Source organism: Oreochromis aureus, linkage group 22 (genome assembly GCF_013358895.1).
Source record: "Oreochromis aureus strain Israel breed Guangdong linkage group 22, ZZ_aureus, whole genome shotgun sequence".
In the NCBI taxonomy this organism is placed as follows: domain Eukaryota; kingdom Metazoa; phylum Chordata; class Actinopteri; order Cichliformes; family Cichlidae; genus Oreochromis; species Oreochromis aureus.
The window spans coordinates 20,875,535-20,901,810 of NC_052962.1; the positions used below are offsets into that span (position 1 = coordinate 20,875,535).

General features: G+C 40.9%; 1 protein-coding gene across 1 annotated transcript; it reads left to right on the forward strand.

Moving 5' to 3' along the window:
* The first annotated feature begins 771 nt into the window (after positions 1-771).
* Positions 772-25,393, forward strand: LOC116322579 (synaptic vesicle glycoprotein 2A-like). The gene is made up of 13 exons (XM_031742684.2): positions 772-1,015; positions 6,920-7,669; positions 9,631-9,811; positions 12,393-12,544; positions 12,957-13,090; positions 13,187-13,276; positions 15,388-15,495; positions 16,340-16,428; positions 16,525-16,689; positions 16,786-16,919; positions 18,538-18,744; positions 18,834-18,993; positions 20,304-25,393. The coding sequence occupies exons 2-13, from the start codon at positions 7,060-7,062 to the stop codon at positions 20,485-20,487; spliced, it is 2,214 nt and encodes a 737-aa protein (XP_031598544.1). The 5' UTR covers positions 772-1,015; positions 6,920-7,059; the 3' UTR covers positions 20,488-25,393.
* Positions 25,394-26,276: the final 883 nt, after the last annotated feature.

Here is a 26,276-nt window from a genome sequence, read left to right on the forward strand (position 1 = left end):
ACACTTAAAAGAAATCTTTAAAGCCCAGCATTACTATGATATTCATACCTATGATGAGTGGATGTGAACTGCAAAAAGTACTGTAAGGTCTCGCTGTGCTTACAGGTATTTAACTGTAAAGCACAAGCATACCTTAAGAAAAAAAAAAATCAAATCAGGGCTTACTGCAGCTGTGCATGCTTCTCTACCCCCGCCCCCCGTTTAGATGATTGGTGCAGGTGTTCTAACCAGATGTTTGCCTGAAAATTTTTGTCTTAAATGAGGTGTTACGAGCTGATTACTAAAAGCAGACGCCTCTTTTAGTTGTAAAACACGCTTTTCACGTAGTTCCCACACGTTTCCACACAAATAGAAACATTTAGATGTCTTATGTCCATACCACATTTCTGTTTTTCTTTGAGCCTCAGAGGCTGATCGAGAGGGCTCAGGTCTCCTTCTAGCAGTTCTTGATGCACTCAGGGATACGCGAGTGGTCGGCATGGCAACAGAGGAGTCAGGTGCACTGGCACGTGTGCGATATTGATATATGTACAGACAATGATGCATATTTAAAAAGCAGATGGTCGAGTCTAATTTGCTGCATACAGAGAAATCCTAATCACGCAGGAACAGTCTCCAGCCCCACGGTGTAAAATCTGCTCGTTAAACGCAGTCTTACGTAAAGCTGGCGAAAGTGTGTGCGCAGATTGTGCGCAACAATTTGCGCCAAAACTCTCCATATCGACGAGGGGCGTTTAAATGCGCTCGTGAGGAGGGGGGCGTGTGGGGGGTGTGAGGGGTTTCGCGTGGGGGAGGGGAACCTCTGAGCATCACTCTTGTGAGTGCGTGTGGATGGCGTGGGCTTCTCTTCTCCGTCTCCAAACCGCGCAGCAGCAGCACCACCACCACCATCATCGTCACCACTCGGCTCACAGCGACAGCCTCGTACGCATCACCATCCTCATCCTCCTCCTCCTCATCCTTCATCACCACCATCTCCAAGCAGAAGAGGGACCCTGGCATCGAAGGATTTAAGGTGAGGTGAAATTAATTAGCTGTTAGTGGCTGATGGCGCTGATTTTTTCCCTCTCCCTCTTCTTTTCTTTCTATCTTTCTCTTTTTTGTTTGCATTAAAACATGAAGAGAGGGGGGGGGCGATGGGTGTGTTTGCTTCACACAGCAATTAGGATCGATTTTGTGAATCGAGACTTGGCCCTATAATCTAATCCAAGTCGTGACAAGCCGATGGCAGTGTGATTTCTAAGAATGGGGGCATATGTCAGGACGCAAGCGAAGAGACAATCGGCTGGTTTCTGTAACAGATTTATAGTTATAATCCATCCGCATTTGTAGGGCTGTACAAATTGGCCCTTTTGACGACAAGGCCCTTTTTACGGCTTAATATAAATGAAGACATTTACAACCGCACCGAAGGCTTAAATTTGGCCATGTTTAATCGGAGGCATGTATCCACATTGTGAAATATACAAATCGTGAAACCAGGACAGCACAGTACAGATCTCACAGGCTGACACTGTTGGGAACAGGCCCGTGAGAGGAGAATATCAGGGCTGCAGGAGCGATTTTGGGGATCTCTTTTGATTGTCGTTGAAGCCATGTTATTAGGTGTCCAGAATTATGACCACAAAGGAGGCTGGCTGAAATCTCCCTTTAACAACCCTGCAGGAGATGCTGATGACTATCTGCCCAGCGTGGTCTTGCAATGAAGTGATAAACAGCTGCTGAGTGATTGCTCACTGGTTTTGGAATGAGGGAATTAAAATAAATAAATAACTAAATAAGTAATAAAGAGCTTCAGAGAGCAGTAAGCAATACAAAGACATCCTCCTCATCCTCAGGCCTTCCTCTTCCCTCCAGTGACAGGCCTGTGTGTTGCAGGCTGTGTGAGCTGTAGAGAGGCTGTCAAGTTGACAACAGTGAGGAAATGAGAGACGAAAGTGGCCTCAAAGCTTTTGTTTGCATCAGACCAGTCTTTGCATTTACTCTTTGGTTTCTTAATGGAAAAAACACAGAAAGAAGTACCTGTTGCATCTATCTATCTATCTATCTATCTATCTATCTATCTATCTATCTATCTATCTATCTATCTATCTATCTATCTATCTATCTATCTATACAGACTTTATCTACACAGACTGTTAGTTTTTCAGGGGTCTCATCTATAATCCTCAGAACCTTACTATTTTAGAAGTGTTCCCTTGTGTGAAGTTTTTTTGTTTTGTTTTTTTTAGCACTGAGCAAATCTTTTCAAATCTTCCCGTAGGGATCTCATTTAGTTCTTTGCTCTCTCTATCTCTCGGCAGGCATTAGACCCGAGGCAATATTAATGCTATCGGTGACAGTGTTGCTTTTTCCTTCTATCAGGAGGCTGTGAAATGATGTGATTATAAAGAGGTATTGATGACGCTCAGTGTCCCGAGAAAAGGTCAAACCAAGTAAAAACATCTGCGCAGGTCCAGCACGGTTGCAAAAAAGCCTCATAATAAAGTGAAGCATTTTTGTGATTTTGTCGCTTGATTTCAGTATGTTGGTCATACTGACATACAGGCATGCATGCTTGTTCTTAAAGTGCATAGAGATTATGGGCTGTGAATGTGCACATTCAGGATATTATTAGGTTAGAGTCCTACAGTTTAGCCTGGCTGACCAGGCCTGGTAGGGTTCCTTTGATCAGTGCCAGTAAATCTGTTCGTCATGCTGACAGTGATGGATCTGCTGCCTTCTGACGGGAAATTATGTTCTGAATGAAATTTAGAATAAACAAATCAACAGTGTGTGATTATAACATCCAGGACAGATGCTACAGATGCTGGCATAAACATAAATGTTTTTTTCTTTGTTTTCCCACTAATTAATGGTAATCTTGAGCTGATTTGCTTGCCAAGGTTAAAGCTCCATTAACAGCTTTCCTTTTGCCACCTACTACGATTTCTGACTCTGTCCTTGGTGATAAGAAATGACGACTGAATGCCATAGATGAAAATAGCTCAGAGCATTCACAGACTGTATACAAAAGATGGACCTAGCGTTCTGGTCTGAAAAGTGAAAACTTGAACCTGCATGCTTTCTAGTGGCCAGCAGGGGGCGACTCTCATTACAAAAAGAATCCAAAATTGCATTTAAGTGTGTTTACTGAACTTTCGCTCTCAGTTAACGTTTTCCTTATCAGTCTCAGTCTTTAACTCAATATCTTGCTAAATCCAACATGCTGTACTTTTTCTAAAATGTTTTCCACATTACAGTCAAAATGAACAATAATCCACTAAATGCTTTAAGGTGGGCCTAACTTTAAATTTTTAACCCACAGTGAATTTTAAATCAGTCAATCAAGAGTAAAGAAGCTACTGCCTTGTCACAAAAGGGTCATCACAGCAGGTAGCGCAGCATGTTTGGTTTTGACATTTTTAATGCTTGATGCCCTTCCTAATGCCAGTATTGAACCAGTGACCTTTCACTTGCCAAGCAAATATGTAAAACATTACACAACCACCACTGATGATATACCTCACAAATAAATTCAGAAGCATAAAAGCAGCCGTACTTCCTCAACAGTTCATACAATATCATTGAAGCCTTGAGTTAAAGGTAGAAGTCTTCACTCGTGTTGGTGTTACTAATATTTTATTATAATAATGTTGGTCCAGGATCAACACTGCAGCTGACCAATCACGTGGCTTGAGCATTCAGTTAGCATTAACTAAGAAATTAGAATTAACTAAGATGTTAGCATTAGCTAAGAAATTAGCTAATGCTAATAAAAACTATTACCAAGAAACCAACAGGAGTGACCTAAATGTGGCAACAGCAAATATAGCTTTCTAATATATTTATTATCTACTGTATAAACTAATGACAAAAACACTTAAGATGCTTAACAACTGCTCCAGAAGAGAGTTTTATATAAACAAGAACGCTTTTAATATAGCTAACGTGTCAACTGCAGCATTGATCCTAAACCAACTTTAATATGACGATGCAGGAAAAATATCAACACGAGGTGATCCAATACACCCACATCTTGACTGTTTGGTTTACATCACCTGTGCTGGACTGCAAAAGCAACAATATATATTTTTTATGCGTAAATGTCCATAAACTTATGGACCTAACTGCATAAGTGAAGAAGATGTTCAAAATGCTCGGTTCAGAGCTTTGGAGCGAGACATCATTACTCATGTAATTTAAACCCCCTGGTTTTGCTTCTGGTTCTGATTATTTGTGTGAATGCAATCATTCAAGAATTATTATTATTATTATTATTATTGCTATTATTATAAAACAGTTATATACAGCTTGGTAAATCGTTTGCATTCATTTGCAGTAACTTGCAAAGATTTACAGAGATTTTTTAATTAAATAAAAGCTGTTATTCTTTGCTGTAAGAGTTTTATGCTTTTATATGCATCTCATAGTTTGTGTTTTTGTAGCTGACACACATGTAAACTATGCCTCAAACCAAAAATCTGCCATTGCCATAGTTTAATGATATTTTTATTTCACTGGTTTAGTTCATAAGTATTAAAATAATTGTAAATGTACCAGTATTTGATGAAGTATATGATGTGTACTGTACAACTGACAAACACTTACTGCTCCGTGAGGCCCGTTATTACCTGTCAGACCTCGTTTTGGGAGAAAGTGACATCACACTGATGTCTCATCACCGTCTGTCCGTGCTTTCGCTGCGCCATAAATTAAAAGTGACAAGTGGTTTTATTGCACAGTGACCCCGCGTGTAGCGTCTCCCTGCAGAAGCATATGGACCACCTGAACTGAACCTTTAAAACTGTTCTTTAAATAGCACATTTTCCAAAAAGCGACATGACACTTCGGCAAAGAATAACATACATATCAGTTTTATAGCTTCTTTTTCCTCAATTTCAAGCTTGGTCAATTTTATCACACCTTCATTCCAAAATGCATGTTTTCCTTTTTTTCAAATAAAGAACATTTAGAGATTTAATGATTTCAGGTTTTTTCTACAATAGTGTCAGATCCATTTGAGCCATAGTCACACAGAGCAGCTCTTCAGCATAAGATGAGGCATTCGGGGAATTTGTGCACCAAGAATAATCAATTAGATTCACTGTTTTCAAGGCCTGATGTTTAACCGTGTAATTATTGCTCAGGCCTGTCTGTGACTCAGCAGAGGACGCACACTGAGTGAATATGGAGAGGCAACAGGTGTAGTCTGGATGGGCACCATTACAGGCTGGTTAGATGGTTTAAGTGGATAAAAGAAAAGAGAAGCAGTTTAAAGATAAAAACATGACAGGCAGAGATGGATTATGAAACTCAGATGTAAAAAACAACGCTGCATCAACAGCAGTTTTTCATTACAGTTTGTGGAAACATTCAAAACTGTTAAAATGAAAAAGGTTAAAAGGTTGTGATAATTTATTAAGTACAATACAAAATCGAATAAAAATGAAAGAATTTTTATAATTATGATACTTTGATCTTGTTTAATGTTTCATGCTGAACACAAACACACTCTTCTGCTTTAACCACAGACTATAGAAAAATTGTGAGATGATCATCTTGGTGATGAAATGTGATGAGAATGGGAGGGGTCTGACTGCGAAACTGCGAGCTCATTGGCTTCAGTCGTATAATATTGTTGTACATATCAACTCACTGGCCACTATATTAGGTACAACTTGCTAACACTTGGTTGGACTCCAAATCTGCCTTCATTCCTCAGAGAGATTTTGGTCCATATTGACGTGACAGCATCACACAGTTGCTGCAGATTTGTAGGTGCACATCCATGCTGAGAATCTCCTGTTCAACCACATCCCAAAGGTGCTCTGCTGGATTGAGATCTGGTGACTGTGGAGGCCATTTGAGTACAGTGAACTCACTGAGATGATTTGAGCTCTGTGACAGGGTGTGCCACAGAGTATCCATCAAAAGATGGGCACACTGTCGTCATAAAGGGACAGACCTGGTCAGCAACAATCCTCAGGTTGGCTATGGTATTTAAACAAAGCCCAGTTGGCTAAAAACGTGCCATGAACCATTACATCACCAGTAGCCTGAACCATTAATGCAAGGCAGAATGGATGCGGGAAACTTTGAATGAGCTTGTGTGAATTGTAGTTTCAATGTGCTGGTCGTAGCTCACAGCAGCGGCACCCAGTGTGGTCTTCTGCTGCTGTAGGTCATCAGCTTAAAGGTTTGAAGTGTGATTGGAACGAGTGGTTATTCAAGTTATTGTTGCCTTCCTATCACCTTGAAGCAGTCTGGCCATTCTACTCTGATCCCTCACGTCAGCAAGGCAATTTCACCTGTTTTCTTTTTGAGACCATCGTCAGTAAACCCTAGAGATGGTTGTGTGAGAAAATCCCAGCAGGTCAGCTGATTTTTAAATACTCAGAACAGCCCGTCTGTTGCCAACAACCACGCCACATTCAGAGGCACTTAAATCACCTTTCTTCCTCAATCTGATGCTCAGTTTGAACTTCAGCAGGCCATCTTGTCTTGATTTGATTTCACCATCTGGATTTGATTTGCCGCAGTGTGATTGGCTAATTAGATATTTGCTTTAACAAGCAGTTGAATAGGTGTACCTAAAAAGTCTAACGAGGGTCAAGCACACATTTAACTTCTATCTATAACGTTCATGTTACTGGACTGGACCCTGTTAGAATTTAATGTTGAGCTGAGTGAGCCAGTCTCTCTAGAGTTTGTGTTTTTTGTGTCTTTTTGTAGCATCTTTGAATTCATTTGACGTCATTTTGTGTTTCTTTGTTGTCACTTAAGCAGACTTGGCTCTGGACCTCCAGGAAACATAAATAGATGCACTGAAAGTACCCGATGATTCCCTTGCTAACAAAAGCATCTTTCCATTAAAGATGCTTTGTTACCAAGCCTGACTTGTTATTTTAACCAATGCAAATTCTCGCTTTTGTTGCAGACAGCTTCAACGTGTAACCAGTCAAGCAAACTGGGAGTCAGCTCTTTAAATCTCTGAGGTGTCCTGATCAAACTGAAGCCACAGCACGTTCAGGTGGCCTCTCAAGCTAAACCTTTGACCGTCTTCTGTACTTCTTTAACATGGAGGACGGCTACCAAAACCGGACTGCCTTCATAAAAGGAGCCAAAGACATTGCCAAAGAAGTCAAGCGGCAAGCTGCCAAGAAGGTGGGCCGCTCAGTTGATCGAGTGAGCGATGAGTACAGCAAGCGCTCCTACAGCCGCTTTGAAGAGGACGATGACGATGACTACCCCATGCAGGGAAGTCAGGATGGAGGCTACTACCGTGGAGACAGCCAGGCAGCGAACGACGATGAGGGCGGCCACAGTGACTCCACAGAGGGTCATGATGAGGATGACGAGATCTATGAGGGAGAGTACCAAGGAATTCCCAGGGCTGATTCAGGAAAAGGTAGCCTTGCTGGGGGGCCAGGATCGGTGGGAGCCGGAGCTCAGCAGTTCAGAGATATCAGCGTGTCCGAGGCTGAGAGGAGGAAGGACCAAGAGGAGCTGGCCCAACAGTACGAGACCATTTTGCAAGAATGTGGCCACGGGAAGTTCCAGTGGAGCCTGTACTTCGTGCTGGGCCTCGCACTCATGGCTGATGGCGTGGAGATCTTTGTGGTCGGGTTTGTGCTCCCCAGCGCTGAGAAGGATATGTGTCTGTCTGAACCCAACAAAAGCATGCTAGGTAAGACTCTGCTCCTTCTGTTGCACATGTTTAGCAGGTTTATTATCAGTTTTATAAATGACAGTGCTGTCAATAATCTACACATTAGTCCCCGTCAACAAACCTTGGCTGTGTATCCAAGGCTTGATACAACTCATTCCTCTGTGGCATGATCTTTACTTCTCAGCCAAGAACTATTTAAAAACCTAAATGAGTCACACTGTTGCTCTTGGCGACATGTTCTTTCGAACCCACATGCAGCATACTTGAAATACTCACCAGAGCGTGAGATGTGTATCGACTCTGTGGAAAAATCTTTTTTTGTTTGTTTGTTTTTTAAAATGACTGGGTCTTCATTTTTTTTAAGGACAAACATTTACACACACAAGTGATGCAGTAACAGGTTCCTGCCAATGGTTTCATGCCACCAGACTGGTTTAGATAATGTTGGGTAATGATGCAAAAAAGAAACAGCAATGCAGCAGCAAAGAAGCAAGAGAGAGGCAGAGCGCTCGGTGGATGCAGCAACGTATATGTTAAACATTTCATGAAAAACATTTTGTTTTATGTTTTATTTTTTAATAAATAATCCAATGAATAGTTTTAACAACAATGAGCTCTTCAAAGATGCCATGAGTGACTGAAACTAACCTCTTTAACACTGCACTACTCCAAAGAAGTTGGGATGCTGTTTGAAATGTAAATGAAAACTGAATGCAATAATTTGCAAATCTCATAAACTCACATTTTATTGCAACTGAGCTGAGAAAACATTGAACATTAGGAAAATGAGGAGCCTACTTGGTTGATTTTTGGGAGTAGAACGTCCTGTCTTTGTCTCAGATGGGGTTCTAGCTGCTCAGCATTCGTCTTTGTCGCAATTTTTCTTTCCTGATCCACCAAATGTTTGGTGTTGGGGAAAGGTCTGGACTTTATGGTAGGTCACTTCAGCACACAGACTCTTCTACTATGAATCAATGCTGTTGTAATAGATGCAGCGTGCTGTTTAAGATTATATTATACTGCTCTTTAGCCTGCAGAATTGAGGAATCCATGTTTTCATGTATTTTATTTCACTGTTTTCTACTTTGTTTTAGTTTATTTTAAATTATTTTTGGCCCAAAGTTGATGGCAGAGTCTTTGGGTCATGTTCACGTACGGCTTCTTCTTTACACAACAGTTTTAATCTGCATTTGTGGATAGCACAGTGTGTTCACAAACAGTGATTCCTGAGCCCATGCATTGTTTCTGCCTGAGCACCTGAAGCATCCTGCATCATTTTCAGCCTCTAAATCGTTTGATGATATTTGGTATTATACATGATGAGGTATTTAAATTCTTAGCAATTTTACATTTAGGAACAATATTCTGAACCTGAGAAACTCTGCCTCTTGTCTTAAACCCAATCATGTTACTGATCTGCAGCCAATTATCCTAACTAGCTATTCTGTTTTTATCTTCATTTTATACTCCATCCAACCTTTTGGGGAGTTCCTGTATGAAAGATGTTCATACACACCATGACATCACCCACTGGGTTGGTCAGTTTAAAGTGCGGTGTTTAGCATCATAACTGAAACTATCTTGATTCTTTAGAGCTCAAATGACCATATTTGGATGGTCTTTTAGAACAATTGCCCACTAGAGTCATATAATTTCAAAGATAAATGCATTAAAATGGCCCCAAAGGCATCATCAGCACAAACATGGTTAAGAGGTTTTCAGTCTCTCAGATTACAGTCATGAAACAGTGGTTAAATCTTTTATCAGGAAGTCTGTGGGGATTAACATGCTTTTGCAGCCAGCTTCACACTGGCACTTCCACGTTTTCTTGTTTTCCCAGCCTTTCCCTCAGGAGTGAAACAAAAAAAATGTCCATGTTTAATATCAAACTATCAATCTGATTTGAGGTATAGCAGAGTTATCATGAGCCAGCAAGTCTTTGTAATCTGACAATTGAATTTCCTTTGCTCTCTCTGCAGGTCTTATTGTATATTTTGGGATGATGGTTGGCGCTTTCCTATGGGGAGCTCTGGCTGACCGGATAGGCCGTCGGCAGTCTCTTCTCATCTCTCTCTCTATCAACAGTATCTTCTCCTTCTTCTCCTCCTTTGTCCAGGGTTACAGCACCTTTCTGTTTTGCCGCCTCCTTTCGGGTGTTGGGTAATTAAAATAATTATAATAATAATACTTCTGTTTTTTCTGCCGGTGGCATTTATTTGTTGTTGTTGTTTTTTTTTTTAATCATCATTTCATTTATTAAGGGGAAATAATCTGCCCGAACCTAGCCGGCCCATGTTTGTTAAATGTTGAATTCAAAGTCTCTCATCTACACAGTCCTCATTTATAAAGTGCTTCACAAACCCAAACATTACAAGCTAACAGCAGTTGCTGCTAAAGAGGCAGACAGGGAAAATGGACAGTATATCCTTGGTTTAAACATAAAACTCATTGTTGCAGACAGGAGCAGCTCAAAAGTGTTCCCCTTACGCAGATTTTTAGTTTTAGTACCCTTCTTTCCACTGAGTTATTGGTTCTGTCACTAGCTAGCTAACTTAACCAAGTCTATTAGCTGCAACCAAACAACCACATGACATCATGTACTGTACAGAAACAAGATAGCGGTACACATGTTCTCAAAACTTAAACTTTAGGCACTTATTTCTTAAATCCAGCTTCACAGACAGAGTTACATCTATGTCAGTTTTTGAGAGCAGGGCTCCATGATGTAAATTAGCCTTTATATGTGTAGTGTTTCATGTCCCCTTTAACTGTGATTAACCACATTTTTTGGAAAGCTGAGCTTAATTTCACTAGCTAGCTACACCCGCCTTGATTACCTTTGATTACCTGCTGAATCAAGAAATCAATTAACCCATTAAAACCCTTGGTTTTTAGGTCAAACTACTGTAACTGTACTGAACCATTGGCGCAATGGAAAAATTCCAGCGGTTCCTAAATGCATCAACTTTGTGCTTTTTCAGTGATATTAGGAACATTAGAGTAATCCCAGACAGGATGCCACATTCAAATCTCGGCAAATAACACGGAAAGCCACACAGTAAAAATCAAAAGCAAACAATAAAAAACATGACAAAAAGAACCTAAATGCCCCATAAAATGTCCGTAGAGCTCCATCACACATCACACACACTCTTTCGTCTCTCAACCAACCTTCGTCCTCTAATGACCCTAATATCACTGAAATGCAGCGAGTTGCTGCTTCCAGGAAGCGCTGGAATTCTTTCAATTGAGCAAATAGTTCAGGAGTTACAGATGTTGAAAAAAGGTTGAAAAAAACACCTGTCTGATATCAGCGACAAGTTGGGTTTTAGAGGGTTAACCCAAACCTCATCATGCTACGATCTGAAGAAACAGCTTAGAAGCAAAATCATTGACATCTATCAGTCTGTAAAGGGTTACAAAGCAATTTCTAAGGCTTTGGGACTCCAGTAAAACATGATGAGAGCCATTACAACGAATGGAGAAAACAAGGTGAACCTTCCCAGGAGTGCCCGGCTGACAAAAATTGGCCAATCAAGAGCACATCGATGACAGGATCCAGGAGGTCACAAAAGAACCCATAACAACATATGAAGACCTGCAGGCCTCAGTTGCCTCAGTTAAAGTCAGAGCTCATGATTTAGTGACAAGAAAGAGACTGGGCAAAAATGGCATCTATGGGAACGTCTTGAAGGGACTCTCCAAGCTACATTATGTCTGACATAAAACTAAAACAGCATTTCAGAAAAAGAGCATCATACCAACTGTCAAACACGGTGGTGATAGTGTGATGATCTGGGGCTGCTTTGTTGCTTCAGGGCAACTTATGGAACCATGAATTTTTCTGTCTACCAGAAAATCCTGAAGGAGAATGTCCGGCTATAACTTTGTACCTGAAGCTCAGGCATCAACGATGTGAAACATACCAGCAAGTCCACCTCTGATGGGCTAAAAAATAAATGAATAAGAGCGGGACAAAATTCTTCCACAATGATGTAAAAGACTTGGCATCCTTGCTGCAAAGGGTGGCATAAGCAGTTCTTAGGTTTAGGGGGTAATTACTTTTTCACACAGGGCTGGGTAGGTTTGGATAACTGTTTTTCCCCTTAATAAATGACATCATGATTTGAAAACTGGAAAAAAGTGAGAAATCAGGAAGGGGGCAAACACTTTTTCACTGCACGGTGTGCCATAGCTCCAGTATCAGTCCCTTCCCTTTTGAAAGTTTTAATTTTTATCTGGCTGCACAAATGTAATTTTAACAGTGAAATCGCACAAGCACAAAATGATTTCGATGATTCATTTAGTTTTTACAATGTGTACCAAAGTGTTCAAACAGAGTTTCTCAAGTTTAGTGAACTGGCAAATTGAAAGCCTGACATTGTTTCCATTTGGGCTCAAACCAGTCGCTTTCCCGCTGAGCTCCTGTGAGTTTGTTTTGCACCACAGTGATGATAATCACACAAGCACAGAGACACGTAATGCACCGGTTTTGTTAAAGCTTTAGTGGCTAAATGAAACAGCAATTGGTGCACATTCGAGGTCGGAGAGAGCCAGGAGTCGGAAAGTTTTGCAAACAGTTGCTCTACTTTTAAATACAATAACATAAGTATGTTGCTTAACTCTTGATATGATACAGAAGAAAGAGCCTACGTATTTAAACACACATATACATATCAAAAATAGTATCACTGATAAAAACACTTCACCTCTAGGCTCAGTTGTTTTCTGAATTTTGCAGAATCGGTGGTTCGATTCCCATCGTCTTCTCGTACTACTCTGAATTTCTGTCCCAAGAGAAGCGTGGCGAGCACCTCAGCTGGCTCTGCATGTTTTGGATGATTGGAGGAATATACGCATCTGCCATGGCCTGGGCTATAATCCCGCATTATGGTGAGTACAGTGATCAGAGTAAAGAAAACAGATAGTTATGGATCCTTACTTTCTCTGGCCAGGCTGACTGAGCATCATCAAATGCCTATGAGGTACAAATAAAGCTCTCTAAATATTATATTATAATCTCTTTATTTTACAATTATTATTATGCATGTACGTATGAACAATCCCACCAAGATGTTAATATTTTTGGAGATTTGTCAGTGGGTTGAAAAGCTTGAGGGTAAAACGCTGCTAGAAAGTGATCTGCCCAGAAACCGTGCGCTGAGGGTGACCTCTGACCTCTAATTTCTGTTTGAGAACATGCTTCATAGTGAGTTTTAAAAACATGTTATTTTCACTGCACTGAAGGTTAACTATTCGGAAATGTGTGCTCACTTCTTTGTGTTGGCTTGCTTTTTCCTTGCAGGATGGAGTTTCCAGATGGGCTCGGCGTATCAGTTCCATAGCTGGCGCGTGTTTGTGCTAGTGTGCGCTTTTCCGTCAGTTGCAGCCATCGCTGCCCTTAACGCCATGCCAGAGAGCCCACGCTTCTACTTAGAGGTTAGCAGATGTGCTTGTTTAAACAGTTAAGTCTTTGTCTTACAGTAATAGCTGCTGATATTTTTCTTATTACTAATTCCATGCAATCTTTAACAGAATGGCAAACATGACGAAGGCTGGATGGTTCTGAAGCAAGTTCACGACACAAACATGCGAGCAAAGGGATACCCAGAGAGGGTGTTTTCTGTAAGTATCAGCGAGAAAACAGCAATGTAAAACTCTCAGATAGCTCACAGCAGAGGGAAGGGTGGGAGAGGGAGAACAGACGGGGTCTCTGGTCAGATACCCATTGGCTGCTGGGGGTTACGCCCCTAGTTTGGAGTAAGCTGAACAAAAATCAAAGACACACTGACTTTGGATCAGAGCCGATGACTTGTGCAAAAACTTGCTGCTATGTGATGCAATGAAAACCACAGAGAGTATATAAAGGATTGATGTAACCACTATGACATCACCCACTGGTTCGTGGCCTCAAATTTAACCGGTGCAGAAGATGTATTAACACAGGTTTGTCAGAGGTTTGTCACATGACATCATGCACACATTGCTCAAGAGTTGCCCGCCATGTTGGATGTGATGCACCCTCTGGTTGCTATGGAAATGTGAAATACCCAGCTGGTCAGCAGTGGTTCCTGGCGGTTGCTGCCTCTTGCTGGGTGAAATCAGTTTAAATGAAGATGCTGCACCAAACACCTCTCAGTGATTGCCTTGGTAACAGGTTGTTTACCTGTAGCTTTTCTTGTTTGTCTGCAAATACTTGCAGACTACTAGCTTAGCTGTAGTACAACTTGATAATGAGTAATGCAGAAAGGACACGGAGAAGGTTTACATCAGGGGTACAGCCAACAAGTTTTATAAGGTGCAACTTTTACTTTGAAGGAAAATTATCTTAATTTCTGGCTTGTGTTGCACTTTTCTCAGTTTAACTGCAGATGGGTCATTAGGACATCAGGACAGGATGTAGATAAGTTCAAAGTATTTTATGTTCCAAGCTTTAAATGTAAACTTGGCCATTTTTCAAATGTGGGTCTAAGGCAGTGGTTCCCAAAGTGGGGGCACGCCCCCTGGGGGGGGGTTAGCATGTTGTTAAAGGGGGGAAGGAGCCATTGCAGGGGGGTGGCGAGGTATGAATAAAATAAATAAATAAATAAAATAATGCTTGGACACTGCTAGCATAATGGACAGGTTTTTTGACGGGGCTCCCACACAAACACAAAGCAGAGGATGAACCATTGCCAAATATGCTTGCAAACCAACTTCCTTCCAAGCTAAAGACTAGAAAATATGATGAAGCATATCTTGCCTTTGGCTTCACCTGCAAAGGTAGGTATCCCCGAAAGAATTTGTTTCCCCTGCTTCGGGAGCAGGCGCTGGGCTGTCCAAATCACGGACAAACAGTATCCCACATTCTTGATTTTTAGTTCACAAACACTTATAATGAAATTTTGGCGATGTTAGCTCTTTATACAGTAAATTTACAGTGGGGATACAAATAATATCAGGCTGATCCTGCCACAATTTGTTCCCCCGGTTCAAATCACGGACAAACATTATCCCACAGTTGTTTATGTTTTTAAACCCATTTTGCACAGAGAGACATTTTTTTGAAAAATGTTTTGATACCAGTGTTGAATATTTTTAAACAGTAAAATAAAAAACAACTATACGTAAAATAATTACACCATAAAGATAGTTTGTTTCGTGGTTTATTCTATTGTGGGGTGTGGAATAAACTGCAATGGAGTTTGAAAACAAAATATGGGTGTGTGTGGTTGGAGGGGTCGCGCGCTGGTCTAAGGGAAACGGGAGTGAGCCTCTAGTGGCTATTTGAGGAACTGCAGTATTTGGTTTCAGTTGATGTTTGATGGACAAAACTTTACGTTATTACAAATATTTTGAACTACTTGTAAATCACCTTCGACATAAGCTCCAAGGATTTGCTTCTTTACTTCCTGTTGAGATAAAACCTATTAAAATCTTGAACAAAACAAACAAACAACCCACAAATCATACAAATGTGTGATTTCCCACAGTATGTATTTTGGTTAAACAAGTCATGAGAACAGGAACAGAATAAATACATTGTTGTAACAGCTCCCAGTCCTTTTAAAGGTGCTTTCCCCGTTACAGAGATGTTCATCAGGCTTATGAATAACAATAAATGTTATTACAGTCAATATCTCTGTAACATCTGGTGGTGACTTTCAGAGCCTCTTTTTCAGAAAGTCTCTTGCAGTAGTTACATAATGTTTGAGCCAAAGTCATCTCTAATTTGACTTTTGCGACTTTGGTCCAAGGTCACAACAATCAAAACTGTGAAGCAGATGGATGAGCTGGTGGATGTTGGCACCGACACACCTGCTTGGCAGCGCTACAGACTGAAGATTATGAGCCTCTCCCAACAGGTGAGTAAAGTTAATTAAAAAATACAGTTTACATACATTTTATCCAACCTGGAAATGTTGTTCTTCTACACTGGTTGGGTTTTTTTTTTGGTTTTTTTTTGGAGTAACCAGGAAATTTGGTATTTTGGATGTTGTGAACAAAAGCAGTAACTAAGGGGCCAAGCTTTAACAGTGTGAAATAAAAAAGCCCCCTCCGGCACCCACCCAAGATCACAGCTTCCTCAAAATTACAGTTATTTTCAAGAGTGCTGAAGCCGAGGTGTTTTACAATTCAGGGCTGGCATTAAAACGCCCCAGTGGATGAAAGCAATATGCATGCAAGCACAGGTGGAAGTAAATCCAAGTGTAGCTAAAATATTATGTCTTTTCCTTTAGTTTGTCTTTGATTTTTTTTGAGTATATTAAAGGGATAATAAGCTACTTGCGTGAGCATTTATTGACCTGTCTGCCTGCAGAGTTTCTCCCAAATTTAAGTTCTGTAATAAAAGCACTCGGCACACAAAGATGATGCATTTTTGAGGTATTGTGTGGATTTTTTGGCTTTGATGTGTTTAAACTTCAGCAGCATGTTGTTGCACTGAGCTTTTTTGCTCTGGGCAAAAAAACCCTTCACCAGACTGTTTGCCTGATTTGAATTTGCACGCAGCCTACGTTCTCCTACGCACACACACGCCTACACGCTGCTGCTTAATGCCTGCTTAATGCCCACTACAAGAAAAAGTTTGAACAATGAGAGAGTTGAAGCAGCGTTTTCGTGTTTCATGTGGAAGCCGCTGTCATGTCGCTTTCAGGTTTTTTGTTCATGAGCTTTGCTCTTGTGTTTCTCTGTGTTCACTTGTTGCAGATACGGAATAACATCCTTGCCTGCTTCAGGCCAGAGTATAAGCGGACGACCTTCATGCTCATGGCTGTTTGGTTTTCTATGTCGTTCAGGTAATGTAAAAAACAAAAAAACCTCCTTGCTGTCTGCTGTGTCTCGCGCTCCATTTGGGGCTTATTTAATCTCTCTTGACTCCCACAACTTTCCAGCTACTACGGTCTAACTGTGTGGTTTCCGGACATGATCAAGTACATCCAGAAGCAGGAATATGAATCGCGCACGAAGACCTTCACTAAGGAGCGAGTGGAGCACGTCACGTTTAACTTCACCTTGGAAAACCAAGTGCATCGCCAAGGATACTACTTCAACGACAAGTAATTTTTGTTTCAGGGCAGCATTAATTACTTTGATGCCAAAGTAGAGAATATTGATTTTTAAAATATGCAATAAAAAAATGTTCCTGATCACAGATTCCTTAACCTGAAGATGAAGTCCATGGTTTTTGAAGACTCTGTGTTTGAAGAGTGCTACTTTGAGGACATCACATCCACGCACACCTTCTTTAGAAACTGCACCTTCATTGCCAGCTTGTTTTATAACACAGGTAAATATGACTCCTGGTGCGCAGGAGCACTAATGAACATGATAAATTTGCTTTCCATGGCTTTCCGTAGGTACGTAGCAGATAAACGTCATGCACTACGTGAGGGGGCTCCAACTCCAGGCCTCGAGGGCCGGTGTCCTGCAGGTTTTAGATATAACCGTGGGTCAACACACCTGAGTCACATGATTAGTTCGTTACCAGGCCTCTGGAGAACTTCAGGACATGTTAAGGAGGTCATTTAGCCATTTGAATCAGCTGTGTTGGACCAAGGACACATCTAAAACCTGCAGGACACCGGCTCTCGAGGCCTGGAGTTGGGGACCCCTGCACTACGTGGACAAAAGTATTGGGCCACACCTCTTAATCTTTGAATTCAGGTGTTTTTAGTCTTGTTGCCACAGGTGTATAAAATCAAGCATCTAAACATGCAGGCTGTGAGAGAATGAGGCTCTATAAAGACAAAGCAAAGTGGAAGCATTTAGGAAGTGGTATCTATCTATCTATCTATCTATCTATCTATCTATCTATCTATCTATCTATCTATCTATCTATCTATCTATCTATCTATCTATCTATCTATCTATCTATCTATCTATAAGAGATACATTATGTGAGAAATGCTTTCATTTCATCTTAAAGTCAAAACAAAAGGCATGACACGGTGCGAGTGATCGGGCTGTCTGTCCAACAGCGCCCTGTCAGTAAGAATAAAACAGATGTAAGAATGTGCTGAATGGCTGATCAGAACCAGAAATTCCCCGTGTGCGGAGACCAAATCGTTTAAAAAGCAACTGAGCCGCGTGTGGTTTGGATTTCCGATTGTGCTTTAAATCAGCACGTCACATTCAGACCTGGGAAACACATCTGAGAAACTAAAGAGAAACAGTTTCTCTGCTAGCATACTGCGGCTATCCGTCTCAAGCTGTGGCAGATTTATTCGGCTTCAGTTCTTCTGCAGCTTTTACGGCAGCTGTAGCTTTCTCCCCGATGAAGCCAGCAACGCATTCTTTTATGTTTGTGTCATTTGTGCATCTAAAATTTTACGATCGTTCAGCACTTTTATTGCAGACTCCGTTTAATAAAACTGTTATTGGTTAGGAAGCCATTTCAGCGTTGTCATTGGGAAAATCAGACCTAGTCCCCTGTGTCCTCTTCAGAAATGTAGAAACCTCTCTCCTGACCTTTGCTGTCGTTTTTGTGACGATCGGAGATGCTGTCCTGGATGCTGCTTTCGTGTTTTGCCCCTATTAAAAACAGATGCTTGTGTGGTGGCTGCTGTAATGTTCTGGCTTCTTTTGCTAAGGGATTATTTAATCCCCTCCTTCCCAGTTTGAGGAAAACTGATCTTTTATTTGGTTTGGTTTGGGTACGATGAAGTCAGACATTCTTCGGGACGTGGCGTAAATCTTTTATATTTTTTATGCTCTAAATAAAAAGTTAAGGTTGTGTCTTTTACTTAGCTTTTCTTCTTTAAATCAGAGGAGAAACATGCAGAGGAGTTTTTTTCAGCTGAGGAGAGCTTCTTGACCCAGTGGGAATCACAGATCCTCACAGGTGTTCACAAATTTATGAAATTATTTAACCATTCTCACATTTTTCCCTCCTTTTACGCCTGCAGATTTATTCAAATACAGACTCGTCAACTGCAAACTGGTCAACAGCACGTTTCTCCACAACAAGGAGGGCTGCATGCTCGACTTCAGCGACGACTTCAACAATGCCTACATGATCTACTTTGTCAACTTTCTCGGCACCCTGGCGGTGTTGCCTGGCAACATCGTCTCGGCTCTATTAATGGATAAAATTGGGCGGTTAAGGATGCTGGGTAGGTTAGTCTAATCTGGGTGGAGGATTCAGTTATGAGTGCAGAGGCGACTCGGTTTAATGTAACTACTGCTCCCTCTTTTTACACAGCCGGGTCCAGCGTCATATCATGTGTCAGCTGCTTCTTCCTGATGTTTGGAAACACCGAGTCGGGGATGATCGCCCTCTTATGTCTGTTTGGCGGCATCAGCATCGCCTCGTGGAACGCCCTGGATGTGATAACAGTGGAGCTCTACCCCTCGGATAAAAGGTAACACGAGAGCAGATGTTTCCACTACTGCTGAGGTTTTTGTTTCCTGATAAAGAGAGTAATACTGTGACAGTGCAATATCTGTCATCTGGTTGCACTTTCACTCATTTTGTGTTGTTATAAATGCCGTCCAGAAGTGTCATTTCAGGGTTGTTATCCCATAAGAATTTGAGTTTCTTTTGTGGAGAGAGAAGGATCTTTATGGAGGTGGACTCGTTTCTGCTGAGTGATACCTGAATTTTTACCAACAAATCTGCTGTGGATGGCAAAAGTTTGAGACGTCACATCTGTGTTGTTTCTCAGTCATCCAGGTCACGCCTTGAGCCTTGAGAGCTTGAAAAAGAAGGCAGCTAGACTTCCTTAGGTTTGCAAAGATGTTTTCCCTCCCATCCAAGAGGCTTCTTCAGTCCTAAGAAACAGTGCTGAGTCCAGGTCTTTGAAGGGGCTTGTCCTCTTTGGAAGTGATGCTGAGGGTTGTTGACTCACTGAACGTATGGGCCATCACATGAGCCAAGGTGTGAAAAAAGGTGTGGGTCATTACAATCATTGAGGATTTAAGGGTCAAAACACTCTTAACCGTCAAGGTGAGGTCACCCGAGGCAAAGTGTGAGTAAGGTTTGAGATCTATAAAGGCCACTTAAATCCCCCTTTAAGGACCTTTGGGAATCACTTTTAAAAGCACTCGCTCAAGTTGAATCTGAATTGGCTCTTTATTAAAAATATTGAATTGCCATATTTTTTATGAAGCGAAAAGCAAATCAAACGTAGTAAAAAAAATTTTTTTAATGCTTCTCAGATCACCATTTATTCAAGGTTTTTAATAATATGTTTTCTTTTAACATCCATCCTCTGCCCTGGGTCCTGGTTGTGGATTTGGAGGTACCAGTTCTCATTCCTGCCGCTTCACATTTTGCTACAGACTGAGCCACTGCATGCTGGAGGCCATCACCTGATGAAGCCAGATAAACCACTTCATATGCAGGGATCGGAGAGATGATTCTGAGGCCGCAAGACTGGAAACCCTCATCCGCTTGGCTTCACTTAGAAATTATGTCAATAAAAGTTATTAGCAGAATTGGTGTTGGCCAGTCCTCCTCTAGAAGCTCCTCATGTCATTTCCTTGTGGGATTCATATAAAAGTCCAGTTTTGTGTGAGAAAGAGGAAAGAAAATTTTAGTTTTTTTCACTTTGATTATTTTAAATATGGCCTTAATATGTCAAATATGAAGCAGTGAGTGATAAATATAGTTAAAAACCCTCCTTACCGTGTGTGTGTGTGCTTGTCTGTGTTCCTCTCTTCTTGTCTCCAGGACCACAGCGTTCGGCTTCCTGAACGCCCTCTGTAAACTGGCGGCCGTGCTGGGGATCAGCATCTTCCAGTCATTTGTGGGCATCACCAAGGCTGTACCCATCCTATTTGCGGCCGGCGCCCTCGCCGCCGGCAGTTTCCTTGCCACAAAGTTGCCCGAAACGAGAGGCCAAGTGTTGCAGTAAAGCCGACGACCAGCAGAGGGCAGCAGAGTCCAGCTGGCGCGCGCGTTTAACAACTAACAACATCCCTGAGAGCTTCAGCTCTGCTGTCACATACCAACAAAAACAGACTGCCATCCCCATTGTAAGCCCAGAATCCTTTGAAATGTGGATTGCATCATTCAAAGAGGAGAACACACAGAGGTAGAAAAAGATGATGTTATATTTGTGATCACTTAATTTCCGCTGCTTTGTCAGGTATTCAAAATATTGAGAAAAAGAATCAGATATCTTATGGAAGAGCCACTCTTAGAGGGTGATGATGTGCTCCCACAGATGCTCAGTGACACAGAACGATCACATGATGAGAGGAAACTGATTTAAAAAAGCCATTTCTGAAGGAACGAGAATGATTTAGTCGGTGTATGTGGTGAGTTTTCCGTTTTTCTTTCTCGTCTGTCCTCGACCTCAGTGACTGGCGTACAGTGCCTCTGTTTAATGTGCTGTGACGTTACTGGAACAGTTCAGTTTACATTTGCATCCAGACTGTTGTTTATAGACTTGCTTGCAAAAGTTCTCAAAATGAATTTCAGGGTGAACATATTTTCTGTTAAAAAACAAAAAAACCCTCCCATGACCCTCGATCACTGCCTCCTACTGAAGCCTGACCTGCTGACCGCTGTTATTCTCGACCAAATATTGTTAAAACATTCCAGTGAGGCTGCTGTTACTCAGACACAGAGAGCCGAGGTGCTTTTTCTCTCCCTGAGTAATTCCAGTCCTCTGCTCAGAGCCTCGAAACGCAGGCAGGCGAAGACGCATTTCACAGGATTCTCTGTTGTAAATGGGAATAGTTTGATCCAGTTCCTCGGTGTTTGTGTCAAAACTGATGTTTTCCCTCCGTGTCGTGTGGCAGTTTGATGATGTTCTCGAGGAACGTCTGTGGGACGGATTTTGGTCAAGTGCTAAACTGTGAGAGCAGATACTTGTGGTATTTGCCTAAATTAGTGGTGTGTATGTGTGTGTGTGTGTGTGCATGTTTTTGTTTGTACTCTGATTTATTTATTTACATCTCAGTGTTTCATGCAAATGACAGTATCATTTGCGTCAGTGGGAATTTTACTTGTCCAGCAGCGGTTTGAATAAGCAGTGCGGCCACACATTATCAAGGTACCTTAGAGGTGTAACTATTGTAAAAACTAGCCTGAAATCTCCATGTAAACACCCACAGTATCCTGCCACAAAAGCATCTTCCCAGTGCTAATGCCTGGTTAAAGCACACAAGTCTAGTTAAGGCTTGTTCAGATAACTAATGAACAGCACAATGTTTGTGCGGTACTTTCGGCGGCTCCCTTGTTTCCCACACCAGATGGATCTGCATGTTTGATCTGGCACAGATTTTACACCGGATGCTGAGGCTGAGTTTGTGTCTCCTCCGTGTCTCAACCGGTGATCTTTTGCATGTAATCCAAATGCAAGGACAGGAATCAACATTGTAGTAATAATTTCATTTTTCTTTATTTTTTTCTTCATGATCCCTTCAGGATAAAGCAATCAGGCCTGTGGTAAAATCAATTATATCTCCATTATTATTATCTTATTCATCCGCTCTAAAGGAAAAGCAACATATGAACCAAAACCCTGGCTTTTAAGAATTTAGATCCCTGTTATCCTTATTGTACATGCAGTGTAGTTCACCTCCAATCCATATGAGAATTAGTCAGAACATAAGTTATCTGACTGAATGGGAAAGCTAATTCTTGAAGTCGAAACAACGAAAGGAGACTGATTTAGTTCTTTTGTTTGCTGTATTTTTTTTGTTGGGGATCAAAACACGCAAACAAAGCAGTCTTCATTTACCTGAAAAAAACTGCATCATATTCATAAGCACAAATCAAATGGGAAAAGCTGTTTAAAAAAAAGTGATCAATTAGGCAGTGTGGCAAGAGAAACAAGAATATAATTTTATTTTAAGGGCTCCCGTTCAGACATTCCTTCACTGCGTCCATTCCTGCTGGGAAAAGATGGAAATTTGTAACTTATTTTTATTTCTGTCGTCTTTAAGGGTACGCAGGCTCTCAGTTTAAATGTAAAAACCTGCTGTGATCTCATCTCAAGAATCAGAATCACCCTTAAAGCAAAGTTGATTGTGTACACCTTCATTCTGTAAACATATGACAGTATTTTGTGTACTATTTGTGTGCTGACAATCAGTGAGAGAGTGTGACATTTTGACCGAAAAACGTCCTCTGGATTGTGTGTATGTGTGTGTGTATGTGTGTGTTAGTGCTGTTATCAGCCCCCTCTATAGTAAACAAATACCCTTGTTCACTTCTGGTAGCTTAGCTTAGCATAAAGCCTGGACATGATGGGGAACAGCTACACTGGCTCTGCTGTTTCTCCTGTTAAACTAAGCTAAGCTAAGCTAACTGCCTGTCAGCTGTAGCTTCATATTCAGCATATAAAGACATGAGAACATTATCTTCTCACTAAAGAATGCAAATGATACCATCTCTAAAATCTATTTCTTTGAAATCTTTCTTCAAATCTACATGCTGAGGATCATACCTGAGGGGTGTACTACAAGGTCAGGGCGAGATTAGCAGATTAGCAAGCTACGTCAAGCTTAAAGTCAGAGTTTTCTGTCCCACTTTTATCCATGTCTCACTACCTGGTTATATCACCATGGTAACTTATGCTGAAGCTCCATGTTTTCTCTGATTTTTAAATGTTTTTTTTTATTCACAGCATGTTTTAGGTGTCATAGATTCTCTGCTGGGGGAATATATTTGATAAGGGAGGTTTGTTAAGCTGTAGCTTACTAAAACCACAGCATGAAGCACACGCTGTACGTTGACAGTAACGTGTTACCATCACCTTAAAAGGAACAGCACCATTGAGAGCACACTAAGCTATGAAATAATAAATTAGAATTAAAATATTAATTGTTATGCCATTAATTTATTGTCTTTGTTGCAACAGTGTTGCATTTTACTGTCTTATTTCGTATGCACTTTATAGATTTCTTTTCATCAGTTTGTCATAATGATCTGATAACGTTTATGACTGGAGTAGGGGGGGCACTCATAGGGATCATTTTGTGCAGAAGAGCTGTACCTGTAAAACCCCCATTTTTATGTTTATGAGTGCACAAAGAGCACGAAGCGGAAAGCCCATCTTACCAGAGAAAGTTGATAACCTCCATCATGATACACATTATCTCCAGCTGGGGCTTAAGCCAAAGAAAACCTAGCTATGTTTAACTTCCTTTGTAGTACACCCCTCCGTTGTTTGCTGTTTGTGTACAAAGATGTATGTGTTTAATGAACAGATTTGTCCCGTCTTGTTCCTGTTGGAAAGACTGTTTGGATGTATGTATGTGTGCGTCTGACTAAATCGTCTGTCACATATTTTTCTACTTTTTTCTGTTGCGATTCTGTTTTCATCCCTGTGATGATTACAGCTCAGTTGGGGACCACGGAATATATTTACACTATGAAAAGAAAAAAAAAAGACCTATATATGCAGTGTAGAAATCAGTGTGTCGTTCTTCATAACAGACTCGGGTGCTCTTTTGCTGACACCTTTGACCTTTGAAACAAGTCCCTTGAAAGGCAGCCAGAAATAACACACGGTCTGCTCCTCAGTTTTAGAAACACGCAGAAAAGGAAAAAAAAAAGAGAAAGGGATTGCATCTTAAATTCATAAAGACGGCTTCACCCCCTAAACCTTCTGTATTCAAACGACTGTGACGCATGTTCGTTATCGTATTGTCTGACTTTCTTGGACGTCCTGTATGCCAGCTGTTTTTGTCCAAAGCAAGAACTAGTGTTTTCATTGTCGTATGATGACATAGATTTGTTGCTTGCAGTGACTGTTCTTAATCAAAGTGGGGTGAAAACTGGTGAAACTCGAGTATGTGTTCTGAAAGTGAGTTAGTGGTGACTGTGCTCCTTGTTTACCTTGGACCCAGGTAACCTTTTTTGTTTTTATTATATATATGTGAATATACATGCTTGAATTTCTGAGGAGGTTGCTTGTGATCTTGAAGATAAGCGTTGGCTGGAAAGGGAAGTACACTTTCAATGTGAAGTGCATGAAAAGTGTAATTTGACTTAAATTTGTTTGTTTATGTGAGTCTGTATTAAAGGGGGAGGTTTAAGTAATCAAGTCAAACTCAAAAGGACCACGGGTTTAAACTCATCAAAAGAGCGCCCTCTGTCAACTTGAAGCTCCTGTCCAAACTGTAAAAGTTTACAGATTAATGTTGCTACGTGTAGAATTTCATTCTATATACATATAAATATAAATAAATATATATATATATAGATATACATGTATAAACTATAACAAGAGTTGCTGGTTTGAGTTTTATCCATAAAGGAAGGCAGTGATATTGGGTGCGGTCAAAATAAAGCAAACACCAGCCTGATAAGACTTCCCCTTAATGACGGCAGTCTTTTAAAAAGTGCGGGAGAAACGCCTCCCGCATCCGCAGAGAACTGCAAGGATCCATCACTGTAGTTGGAGCGATGGCGTTTCCGTTTGCTTTCTTTAGTTTGACTCTGAGCTGTTTTATTATCTGATAAAAAGTTCTACTCTAAGTGTGAGTTCAATTCAAGATTCAGTGTACTGTGTGTAGAAACTGTAGATGTTTGTATGTGCAAGTATGCAAATTGTGAAACAAAAAGATTACGGAAACAGTTCCAAAAAAAGTTTGGTATGACACAAAACTCTATTGTGTGTTGTCTTTGTGTTTTGTAAATGAAGACTGAACATCTTGGTAAATTCAGTATTTATTACTTCTGGATATTGAGAATATTTTAGTGATGCTGAAAAGGTGCTGTATTTACTTTATGTGAGAGTTGTCCATTATGCTGGGTTTTGCACTTTTGTGCTATTTATCCAGTTCTTTGAATAAATTCATAATGGAAATAAAACTTGAAGAAAGAAAACCGGTGTCGTGTACTCCATAATTTTCTTCACTTTAGATGTTTCTCTTTGTACTTTCAATGTACAATACTGAGTCTTGAGTCTATATTTTGCTGGAAAAGTGGGAAATGGGATTTACTGAAATGTGCAAACATGCATTTAAGTACAGTAAAAACAAGGGCAAAAACAGCATATTTGGTATGACCACCTTTATTCTTCACACAGCCTGAACTCTCTTAGACAAGCTTTCTTGTAATTTCTTTGAATGTCCTTTTAAAATCTTAAAGCTCTTCTTTGGATATTGGATGCCTTCTGTTCTCTATCAAGATGATCCCACACTGCTTCTATAATATTGAAATCCGGCCTCGGGGAGGCCAATCCATGAATGTGTTCCACTGTGCGTTTTTCTATCCAGGCCTGGATAGTCACTGTCAATCAGACACTTTACAGATGATGTAAATTCCATCAAATTTGACTAGATCTCCAAAACCTTTGACGGAAACCACGACAGAGCGGTCACTGTTTTATAGATGGCTGTATACACACACTGTCATATACGGTGACGACCTCGGCACATATTGATTTAAACCTAAAGAATTTCCACTTTCATTTCAGTTCTTGTGTAATGTGGCATACCCCAGCCTTTTCTCCCCATTTCCCTTCCTTAAGAATGCCTTCTTCACAGCCACACTTCTATGGAGACCATTTCTGATGAGGCTTCAGTGAACAGTAGATGGAGCAGCTCAAAGGCCAGATGCATGTCTCAGGCGTGTCCGGTATTAGACATTTTTTCAGATATTGTTCACCTGCGGTTGATAGTTTTTAGGCTTGCTACTTCTTTTGTTCCCCACAAAAGAAGAAGTGGGAAGTCAGTTTTCTCA

Coding starts and splice junctions, on each gene's coding strand:
- LOC116322579 (XM_031742684.2), top strand. CDS start 7,060: ATGGAGGACGGCTACCAAAACCGGACTGCCTTCATAAAAGGAGCCAAA. Junction 13,091..13,186: donor GCCCACGCTTCTACTTAGAG/GTTAGCAGATGT, acceptor AATCTTTAACAG/AATGGCAAACATGACGAAGG. Junction 16,920..18,537: donor CAGCTTGTTTTATAACACAG/GTAAATATGACT, acceptor TTACGCCTGCAG/ATTTATTCAAATACAGACTC.